At 37.3% G+C, this 11,996-nt stretch overlaps 1 protein-coding gene across 1 annotated transcript; it reads right to left on the bottom strand.

Annotated features, from left to right (window-relative positions):
* Positions 1 to 2,214: 2,214 nt before the first annotated feature.
* Positions 2,215 to 2,523, bottom strand: LOC132296566 (uncharacterized mitochondrial protein AtMg00810-like). The gene has a single exon (XM_059794755.1). It carries the CDS (start codon positions 2,521 to 2,523, stop codon positions 2,215 to 2,217), a length of 309 nt encoding a protein of 102 aa, XP_059650738.1.
* Between the last annotated feature and the right edge of the window lie 9,473 nt (positions 2,524 to 11,996).

Consider the following 11,996-nt stretch of genomic DNA (forward strand, 5'->3'; position numbering starts at 1 on the left):
CTTCCCCTATCCTCAGGTATTTAAATTATTCATTTATCAGTTGTAAATGTATTACTGAATCTATCCATGGTGGTCCACGGGAGAAAGACTTTCTTGCACCTTTAATATTTCGTTATCTTTACCATTCATCATGTGACATAAGTAAAAGTGCTTTATTTTAGTGGGTCTTATCACTACGTGTCAATATTTAAAAAGCCGGTCATACAATGTCATCACTACAACCAACAATTGTATCATGTCAACATGGATGTGATGGTTTATTATTATTATTTTTTAATTTTGATGTAATAAGGTTAAATTAGCAATGTTATAAAAAATAGTACTTAACTCTTCAATTATGACATTTATTTTTGGACAGCCAAAAAAAAAAAAAAAAAAGAGAACATTTTTTTTTTTTGGGATATAGGGAGTATATTTTTTATGTTTTAGAATATATTTTTATTCATTCTCAAAAATAAAATGAATGATAAATAAAATTTAAAAAATTAAAGAAGCATTAACAATAATAGAAGGGTAACGCGGTCATTTTTGTATTATTAGGTTTAACCTGAAGTAAGATTTATTTTGAATATTTTAACCCAAAAAATATATATATATATTTTGAATAAATAGCGCCAAAGAATTGCTTGTTGGGATTGCTTGCTTAAACAATAAAATCTATAGAGAAAGAAAACACGGTGAATCGGTGATACTATAAAACCCTGATCTATTTCATTGAGCGAAGCTTTTTGAAACCCTAATATTTACTTATTTGTTTCTCTCTTCAATTCCCTTTATCACAACCGAAACTACACCGATTCAATTTTCGACTGTTCTGTCCTATAGTTATTCCTTTGCCGGTGGAAGAGCTTTTAATCATCTTCCCAGCCTTCATCGAAGCGTTCTATCGTTCTTGTAATATATCTATATTTTAATTTCATGTTCTTGGGGGATTTTTTTTTTTCAAATTGTTTCACTAATTTTGGTTGATTATTGATTTTGTTAGATGAAGCTTTATTTATTTATTTATTATGTGAAAAACTTTTGTTGATTTAGAGTTATATCCAACTAGTGTCCATAAATTGTTTATTAGACGCTCTCAAACTCTCAAACTTTGATTTTGTTGAACTCCAATTAGTGCTCACTTAAAATTGGGTAATTTACCATTTAGATTTTAAACTCTAACAGTGGCTAATTAAGTACCCTTTGCACTGTTTTATACATAATTTTTTTTTGGTAAGTTGCAATTAGGGGTTATCTTGGTATTAAGTAGGACTAGATATTACATATTTGTTACTTTTTATAACTTTGTGTTCTATGCTGTATTTTCATTGAATTAAAAAAAAGAGCTTTTTATTTTTTTTAATGTATGTAGTCTTGCATTAATGCTTGTTTGTGGTGCTAATATATTACAAATTTTTGTGCAGTGATTCATTGATTTTGTTGTTGTTCATGCATTGTTGGTGACACTGTTTTGGTCATTGCAATAAAAAAGAATGGTGTATGGGATTCAATCTGAAAATCTGAATTGGAATTGTGACAGCACAAAATTTGACTAAGAGATTGAGTAGGAATATATAAAAAGAAGAGAAATGAGAGAATTGCGTAAAGGCTTGATTGATATGAATTACTCATTCACAGCTCTAATATTTATAGATAAAATGAGCACATGCTCATATTACAAGAAAGGAAACTAAATCAAATCATAACTTATTCTAAAGCATATTCTATGGCATATTCTATAGCATAGTCAAATCTCTGCTATTATAGTAAGTCATAATATAAATCGTGGTATCATATATGCTAACATATACATGGTCAAATCTCTGCTATTATGGTAAGTCATAACATAAATTGTGGTATCATATATGCTAACACTCCCCCACAAGTTGGTACGTGGATATTTGAAATGCCCAACTTGGACAATGCATTCTCAAACACAATCTTGCTGACGCCCTTTGTAAGAATGTCCGCAAGCTGCTGAGAGCTTGTGACAAATAGAGTATAAATTTGATCAGAGATGATCTTTTCTCGAATGAAGTGACGGTCCACCTCTGTATGCTTAGTCTTATCATGCTGAATGGGATTCACTGCTATGCTAATAGTAGACTTGTTGTCGCAGTAGAGTGAGAATGGAAGCGACACTGGAAGACACAAGTCTATCATCAAGGTTTTCAGCCAAAGTAACTCACCTACCCCAAGAGCTATAGCCTTATACTCTGCCATTGCACTAGATCAAGAGACAATATCCTGCTTCTTACTGCTCCAAGTAACCAAGTTACCACCAATAGTGGTACAATAACCTAAAGTAGACCTCTTATCTGAAATTGATCCTGTATAATCAGTATCTATCCAAGCCTCAACATGTAAGTGAACATGATTGGCAAACAAAATACTACGGCCTGGACACCCTTTTAAGTAATGAAGGATCCAAATAGCTGCATCAAGGTGAGGAGCACGAGGAAAGTGCATGAATTGACTCACAACACTCACGGTATAAGCAATGTCAGGTCGAGTCATAGATAAATAGATGACCTTCCCCATAAGTCGTTGATGATGAGCACTGAATATTGCATATTCGAGCCCCTAAATATATGTATATTAAGACGTAAAGTGATACTTCTATCCATTGTTAGACTAATTTATGTTTAATGTGTGTTTATAGGTACTTTCTCAGAGAAATGGTTAAAACCGGGACTTTATGATGAAAAGACTGATATCGAAGCTTATAGAGTCGTTGCCGGTCATTCAGAGCAAGCCGAGAGCTTAAATGGTGAAGTTTGGAAGAATTAAGGATCCAAAGCTCGAGCCCAAGTCTTGAGGCTCGAGCCTTGTAAGAAAAGGAAGAAAAATCAATAAGGCATTGAAGCTCGAGCCTTGCACCTCCAGAGCTCGAGCCCTACTCAGTGGTGCTCGAGCCTAACCTCAGGGTGCTCGAGCCTTGACCCTTAAGCTCGAGCACAAGGCATTGGAATTTGAAAAGTTGATTTAATGGAAGAACCAAGCTCCCAGGACCTCATGCCAAGCCCCATGGATCGAGCACCATTACCCAAAGCTCGAGCCTTGAGTACCTAAAGCTCGAGCCTGGTACCTAGTACTTAAGCCCATGAAGCTTGGATCGAGCAATGTTAAAAGAGATGAACCCCAAAATATGCTAAGTGTTGAAGGAAAAGACGCTTTGGAAAATAATTGAAGAAATTTGGCTAAGTGCCAAAGTGAAGAACGAGCACCATTCCTTGAAGCTCGAGTAACAACTCCGTGAAGCTCGAGCCTTGTTCCCAAAGCTCGAGCCTGAACCTCAAAGTTCGAGCTCTACTTCCTAAAGCTCGAGCCTTCTATGATAGATCAGATTTAAGTTACAGGATTATTCTCTTTACAAGTCGTGTCTCATTCCATGGGCCAAAAGACCTAAAAGCCCACCAGACCTTTATTTTCTTCTATAAAAGAAAACATAGGCCTTGATAGAAGAAGTCCTTTTTTCTCGTATTATTTAGACGGCTGATATTGTGGTGGTGGTTTTTAGGGTTTCCATAACCTTAGAAGGTGAAGATCCTGAGAAGAGAAGTGTCATCCGTGACGATAGAGACGACTACAACACAGATGATATTCGGCATCGTCATGAGTAGCTAATTCCTCTCTTAGGGCACTAATGTAACCCAATCTAGTATTATAGTTTGATTGTTCTTAACTCTAGGATATTTTAATAGATTATGTTTTTTATTACATGACTATGAGCAATTGAGACAACTCAATTGGATTTAATGCTTTAAATAGTTTTCAAATCGTTATTACCTTGTCTTAGATATAATTGTTTGTTTTCTATTCTTAACCAATTCTTGTTAGACGGTATCTAGCGGAGCCCTGCTAGACATAAGAATAGAGGTTATGTAATGGTGTTCCAATGTTTTTTATAAAAGAATGTTTTCATAGTCTATGTTTAAGAAAGATGGATTGTTTACAAAGTAGTTAAAGTAGTTAGAGTAGGTAGGTGGTTAGTCCATGCTAACCACAGATAGGTTATAGTTAACTGAATTTTATAAAACATCTTTCTTTAAAACCTGAATTGAACGAATGTTATTGAGTTCAATTCATTTAAAATCTAATTTGTTGAATTCCCAGAGTTAAAACAGTTAACCATAGTATGAAAGTTGTGGTGAAGTCAAAGCCCTAAGACCTTTCTCTCTCTGATCACTCTAGTTTAATTTCAGTTTATAGTCATAACAACCAATCAAACAATTCAACCAGTTACCTATAAACCAATAGAGATTAATTAAAAGCGGAACATAAATACTCATCTCCCTGTGGGTTTGACATCCTCTCTATAGTGCTATCCTACAAGGATTTGTTCTATTGCGAGTGGTTATTTATAAATTGGCAAAGTAATAACACACAATCAATTTTTGGTGCCGTTGCCGGGGAGATTTGTTATTTAGTTTAGTTTTTAATTAGTTTTATTTTTGGTTTACCAGTCTTCGGACTTTCTGATATCTCACCTTAATTCTTTTTCTTTTCAGGTACAGGAAATTAGCAGTGAGGACAAAGACGCTTAAGGGATAAAAAGCTTCGGTTTATTAAACCTTCTGTGAGTTTTTGCTGTTTTCTTTCACTTGGAAAATTTTATTTTTGTCACTTTTAGGATTAGTGGAATTAATGCATGTTAACTCGTCATACTCGGTCAAAACCTTTAGTGCATGATCCTGAAATAGAGAGAACTCTTAGTCAATTAGGAAAACTTAAAAAATATTTGAATACAATAGGAAGTTCCTCTGATAACATGGCTGATAATTGTGATGCACCGGGTAATGGTAATGGTAATGGAGAACGGGTGCCACCTGTTCATCCACAACCACAATTGAGGGATCATTTTATTCCTACCACATATACTTCTCCTTCGTGTTTTGTATTTCCGGATGCTGATGCAACCTATTTTGAGATCAAGCCTGCTATGATCCAAATGCTTCCTACTTTCCATAGGTTTGCAACAGAGGATCCTTAGCACTTGGATGTATTTTTGGAATTGTGTTCGACTACCAAGTTGATCACTCTTACCAATTATTCATTCAGGATGCGACTTTTCTAATTCTCTCTCAAGGACAAAGCAAGAACTTGGTTCCATTCCCTTCCACCAAATTCCATATCTACATGGGAGATGTTGCAACAAGAATTCTTGAAAATGAGAAGAGAAATTATGACATTTTCCTAAATCCCGGGAGAACAGTTCCATAATGCATGGGAAAGATATAATGATCTTCTAAGAAAGTGTCCACACCATGATATTGCTCAATGGCACTTAATACAGATTTTCTATGATAGTCTCTCTTATTCTTATATAAAAATGGTTGATGCATCTAGTAATGGAGCCTTTCTGTGTAAGAGTCCGGCTGACGCTTAGGAATTGTTTGAGGCCCTAAGTGAGAATTCAATGCAACATGCGTCTTCCTTTAGGTCCAGATCTTCAGCTAGAATGTATAAAGTTGAAAAACTCTATGAGATAAACAAATCTAGTGAGTTAGTCGTTCAAATAGAAGCCTTGAACCGTAGGTTTGATCAAATCTTATCATCTGGCTTTGCTCCCGTTGCTAATCCACAAACTGCTTTGCCAAAGGAAGTTTGTTCAATCTGTGTTAATCCTTCCCATTTTGCTGACACTTGCCCTACGATGGGACAATCATCTGAGATCCCACAGGAGCAAGTGAATGCTGCATTCTCTAGACCAACTTACAATCCATATGCTTCCACATATAATTTTGGCTGGAGAGATCATCCAAATCTATCACGGCGTAATCAAAATCAAGGAATCACTCTTCCTCAATCATAGGGACAGTATCAAAATTTATCTAATCCTATGCCATAAAATAACTCTTTCAATCAATCTGGTATTTATCGTCCACCTTAGTTCATGAATCAACCCACTCAAACTCCTACTCTTCCACCTCCTCCTAGAAATTCTGCTTTTGAGGATCAAGTACTCAATGCTCTTGTTGATCTTAAAGCCAATACCTAATTTTTTAATTCTAATTCATAAGCCATAGCAAAGCTAGAGGCATAAGTTGGGCAAATAGCGAGTACTCTATCTCAAAGAGAGGATGGAAAGCTGCCTAGTCAACCAGTAGCCAACCCGAAAGGGCAGACTTACATGATTGATGAAACCAATTCCTCAGGTATTCATCATGAGCAAGTTCAGGCTGTTACTATATTGAGGAGTGGTAGAGTGGTTGATAATCAAGTTAAAAAAGGACATGAAGAAAAAGAGAGGCTTAGGGTTCCCATTGTTCCTATTATCCATAATCCACATCCCAAGGATGTTTCCTCAAGTTCTATTCCGCAATTCACCACAGAAGTTGAAGGTGGAGTCATTTCTTCATCTGCTCCTAACCTTGAGACAGCTTATGAGCCAAGAGTGCCTTATCTTGAACATCTCAAGGAACCCTCCCACTTTGGTAAATAAGGGGAGAAAATTCAAGATATTATGGAGGTCTTTAAACAGGTCAAAATCAATCTTCCTCTGCTTGATGCTACAAAGCAAATTCCAGCCTATTATAAATTTGTAAAGGACTTGTGCACTCTCAAGAGAAAATCCAAAAGCCAAGTTCCTAAGAAAATTTATCTCACCGAGCAAGTCAGTGCTATTCTTAAGTACAGCACTCCACTTAAGGTTAAAGATCCTGGTGTTCCTATAATTTCTCGCATTATTGGAAATAATGTGATAGAGCGAGCACTTCTTGATCTTGGAGCAAGTGTTAATCTTATTCTTTACTCGGTGTATAAGAAGCTAGGTCTGGGTGAGTTAAAACCTACGTTGGTTGTTCTACAACTTGCTGATCGTTTTGTTAGACAACCACGAGGTATTATTGAAGATGTATTCATAAAAGTGGACAAGTTCTTTTTTTCGGTCGATTTCTTAGTTCTTGATATAGAACCGGTCCACGATTCCAAAAATTATATTCCAGTCATTCTTGGGCGTCCTTTTCTAGCCACAGTGAATGCTTGCATTTACTGTAGGACTGGAGCCATGGATTTATCTTATGGAAATATGAAAGTCAAGTTGAATGTCTTCAATGCTATTCATCATCCCCACGATGAAAGTGAATGCTTCTTCCTTGATGTTATTGATGAGTTGGTTGAGGAATCACTCTTAATTATTTTATCCAAGGATACTTTAGAAGCTTGTCTGAATTACTTCAATTATGAAGATTTCGATATCGAATCTTCAATAGCTGAAGTGAATTCCTTGCTCAATTCCACTCCTATTAGAGATTTTCCTCCTTGGAAATCTAGACTTGAGCCTCTTCCTCCACTTTCTAGTACTCTGCCTATTCCTTCTTTAGAGTTTCTACCTAAGCTTGAGCTTAAGCCACTTCTGGACAAGCTCAAGTATGCTTTCTTGGGTTTAAATGATACCCTCTCGGTGATTATTGCTTCCAATCTTACAAGTTCCTAAGAAAGTAGTCTCTTAAAAGTTCTTGAGCAAAATAAAAGAGCTATTGGGTGGCGTGTGGCTGATTTAAAAGGAATTAGTCCCACAATTTGCATGCATCAGATTCATTTGGAGGAGGATTCCTGAATATCTTGAGAACTCCAAAGAAGATTGAATCCTAATATGAGGGAGGTGGTGTTGAAGGAAGTTGCGAAGTTGCTAGATGCGGGAATAATCTACCCTATCTCAGATAGCAAATGGGTGAGTCCTACTAAGGTAGTACCTAAAAAGACAGGTATTGCAGTAGTTGAGAATTCCGAGGGAGAATTAGTTCCATAACGTATTAACACTGGATGGTGTGTGTGTATTGATTACCAGAAACTCAACTCCGCTACTTGAAAAGATCATTTTCCATTACCATTTATTGATCAGATTTTAGAGCGATTGGCTAGCCAGAGCTATTATTGCTTTTTAGATAGATATTTCGGCTATAATCAGGTGGCCATTGATCCTAAGGATCAAGAGAAAACTATTTTCACTTGTCCATTCGGTACATTTGAGTATAGACAAATGCCTTTCGGATTATGTAATACGCCAACAACATTCCAGAGGTGTATGATGTCTATCTTTTCGGACATGGTTGAAAAGTTTCTCGAGATCTTTATGGATGACTTCTCTGTTTTTGGGTCCACATTTGAAAACTGCCTCCAAAATTTGTCCCTAATACTTCAGCGTTGTAGGGAGACTAATCTTATTCTTAGTTGGGAGAAGAGCCATTTTATGGTTTAAGAGGGGATCATTTTAGGACATATCATTTTAAAGAGAGGTATTAAAGTTGATAGAGCCAAAGTAGATTTAATCTCTAAATTGCCTCCTCCTACCTCTGTAAGTGGAGTGCGATCATTTCTTAGGCACGCCGGGTTCTATCGACGTTTCATTAAAGATTTCAGCAAAATTTCTCGTCCTTTGTGTAATCAACATTCAATGGATGCTCCTTTTATCTTTGATAAATTATGCTTGGAATCTTTCCAGAAGCTTCGCTCTATTCTTTCTTCAGCTCCTATCATGAATCTTCCAGACTGAGCTCTTCCATTTGAGATCATGTGTGACGCATCTGATTATACTATGGGTGCTGTCTTGGGACAATGAGTAGATAAGCTTCCTCATGTTCTATACTGTGCGAGCAAAACTCTTTCAGAAGCACAATTGAATTATACCATTACTAAAAATGAGTTGCTTGCAGTTGTCTTTGCTTTGGACAAATTCAGATCTTATCTATTGGGTTCTAAAGTAGTGGTCTATTCTGATCATTCTACTTTGAGACATCTTCTCTCTAAAAAGGAAACCAAACCCCGTTTGATTCGATGGATCCTCTTGCTTCAAGAGTTTAATTATGAGATCCGGGATAAGAAAGGGTCAGAGAATGTGATAGCTGACCATCTTTCTAGAATTCTGATTGAGGATACCTCAACTTCACTTCCAGTTTGTGATTCCTTTTTAGATAAACAGTTGTTTGAGGTTTCTCATACGGGTTTGCCATGGTTTGCTGATATTGTGAATTACCTAGCAATAGGCAAAATTCCTTTGTCTTGGTCAAAGCAAGAAAAAGATCGATTCTTCTCTTAGATTAAGATGTACTATTAGGAAGATCCCCAACTTTTTAACTATTATGCTGATCAAATCATTCGTAGATATGTTCCTGAGAGTGGGTTTCATAGTATTCTGACCTTCTGTCACAGTTTGGCTTGTGGAGGTCATTTTAGTCCAAAGAAAACTATAGCCAAAATTCTTCAGTGTGGTTTCTTTTGGCCTTCACTCTTTGGGGATGCATACTTGTTCTGTAGGTCATGTCTTTGATGTCAACAGTTATGATCAATTTCCAGATGAAACATGATGCCCTTAACTCCGATCTTAGTCATTGAGGTTTTTGATGTATGGGGTGTTGATTTCATGGGTCCTTTTATTCAGTCAAATCATAATGAATATATTCTTGTGGCTGTTGATTATGTGTCTAAATGGGTTGAAGCAATGGCTACTAAAACTGCTGATCATGCAGTCGTGGTTGAGTTCATTTAGACGAACATTTTTAGTCGGTTTGGTATGCCATGAGCTATTATTAGTGATGGGGGTGCTCACTTCTGTAATAGGTATTTTTGTACTTTGAAACAAAGATACTCCATCACTCATAAAGTTGTTACTCTCTATCATCCCCAAACAAGTGGCCAAGTTGAATTATCCAATCATGAGATTAAGAGAATTCTTGGAAAAACGATTAAGCCAGATCGTAAAGATTGGTCTTTAAGACTAAATGATGTTTTGTGGGCTTACCGAACAGCCTTTAAGACTCCGATTGGTATGCCACCTTCCTGTCTCGTCTATGGTAAATGATGCCATCTTCCTGTATAATTAGAACACAGAGCTTTCTTGGCTATAAAAAAGCTCAACTTTGATATGAACTCTGCTGGTTTTGATAGGAAGTTTCAACTAACAGAGCTTGAAGAATTGCATAATGATGCATATGAGAGTGCTAAGGTTTACAAATCAAAAACTAAGGAATTTCATGACAAGCATATCTTGCGTAAGACTTTTGAGCTTGGGAAGAAGGTTTGGTTATTTAATACATGACTAAAACTTTTTCCTGGCAAGCTAAAGTCACGTTGGGAATGTCCATACATAGTTATTTCTGTTACACCTTATGGTGCAATAGAGATACAGGATTGCAATACTGGACAACTGTCCAAAGTCAATGGACAGAGACTTAAACCTTATATAGAGGGTAGTGTGCAGAGAGGCACAGTGGAGGTAGTAGAACTTCAGGATCCTATTTACTTGGACTAGAGAGGTCAGTTTTCGTAAAGCTATCGATGTTAAACTTAGCATGTTGTCGAGCTATCGACGTTAAACTTAACATTTGTATGTTGTACCGTAGTTTTATTTTTATTTCTAGTTTTTATTTTTGTTTGTGCTTTAATTATTTTCTTAGATTTTAGTAATTTTTATTGTTATTTTATTTTTAGTTTAATTTAGGTTTAGGTTAATAAGAAAAAGAAAATAAAAATTGAAAAATAGAAAAATCCAAAAATTTATCTCAAAGCTCGACCCTTTACTTTGAAGCTCGAGCATCAGCTACTAAAGGCTCAAGCTTGCACACGCTAAGCTCGAGCCTTCCATCATCGTTAACTTTAGGGTTTTTGGCGGCAGGCTCGAGCTCTCATTCTAAAGCTCGAGCCAAGGTTCTAACATTTTTAAAAAGGACCGAGTTCTCCTTCTCCTATTATATCACACATCTCTCTTGTAGAGTTCTTTATAAGTTTTCTCTCCATATAAACTTCCCATGAAATTTTCCTTCCAGATTTGCAGGCAATATTCAGGTAAAGATCTTTTTCTTCATCTTCTTTCCATTGTTCCCTCCTTTGTTAATTAAATTTCTAGATCTAAAGTAGGAGAACAAGTTTATACTTGAATGAATGATTCTTTGGATTTTATACATCATCTACATAATGGTTGTTTAAACCGCATCTTGGTTAATTTACACATTGATTTCTGAGATCTGTATTGGTGTAGTTCCAGGTAGAGCTCGAGCTCTACAACTTTAAGCTCGAGCATTGGTCGAAGCTCGAGCCCAGAAGGTCGAGCTCGAGCCTTAGGTTCTAGATTGCAGGAATTGGAGAATTTTGGATGATTTTAGGAATTTTCTTGAAGGATACTATTAATTAAAAATAGAGATGCCTCGCCAGCCGAGACAGAGACGTATTCAAATGCCAGCTATGGCATTAGATGACGCTTGGCTGTATAACACTATTTATCATGAGACAGATTTTGTACTGACAGATTTTGAGAGGCACTACGATACATTCTGGGCAGTAGAGGCCCTACAGGCTCGTCAGCTATCAGGATTCCAGCTGCATCTAGTGCAGATTGCTTATCCCAGACTAGTGCGTGCATTTTACTGCACTTTGCAGCTATTGCGGGCGATGATGCCCATGATGACCAGGATTACTTCATAGCCACTATCGAGGGAGTAGTGCTGACAGTGGACTATGCAGCTATAGCGAGAGCTATGGGCTGCTACCATAGATGCCCTGTTGGTCTCCAGGGCCAGTTTCCATCGAATCCCCCTGACGTATCTAAAGAGCCGATGGTCAGAGCACTTGGCCAGGGGAGGCACTCTACTACTCTGGAGACGATCCAAAAGTCACAGCTTTCGAGACATTTCTGGTTCTTAGATACGGTCCTTGTGGCCAATGCTTACCCTATCGGACATAAGATAGGGCGGTGGACAGAGATAGTGGATGTACATTATGCATTCCACGCCAGCTACTGGGTGTCCATACCCCAGTTGGTGTTCGTACAGCTTCGCTGGCTTTATGAAGAGATGGGAGAGGCTAGATGCCTTCCTGCCCACCACTTGCAGTTCCCCAGGCTCGTCACTTGCCTGCTGGAGATCTCGAGAGTTCCCATACTCCCGAATGAGGCGACGATTACAGAGTTTACATAGTACCATTTCACACAGTGGAACAACGTTTAGGGGCACATGCCTAAGCCCAGATGCAGAGAGTGGGGGATTGATGATGAGATCCGAGAGGATCGATGGCACTTG

This window comes from Cornus florida, unplaced genomic scaffold, assembly GCF_030987335.1.
Source record: "Cornus florida cultivar Cherokee Brave unplaced genomic scaffold, ASM3098733v1 CherokeeBrave_3.0.0_Hap2_Chr02, whole genome shotgun sequence".
NCBI classification, from domain to species: Eukaryota; Viridiplantae; Streptophyta; class Magnoliopsida; order Cornales; family Cornaceae; genus Cornus; species Cornus florida.

Coding starts and splice junctions, on each gene's coding strand:
- LOC132296566 (XM_059794755.1), bottom strand. CDS start 2,523: ATGGGGAAGGTCATCTATTTATCTATGACTCGACCTGACATTGCTTAT.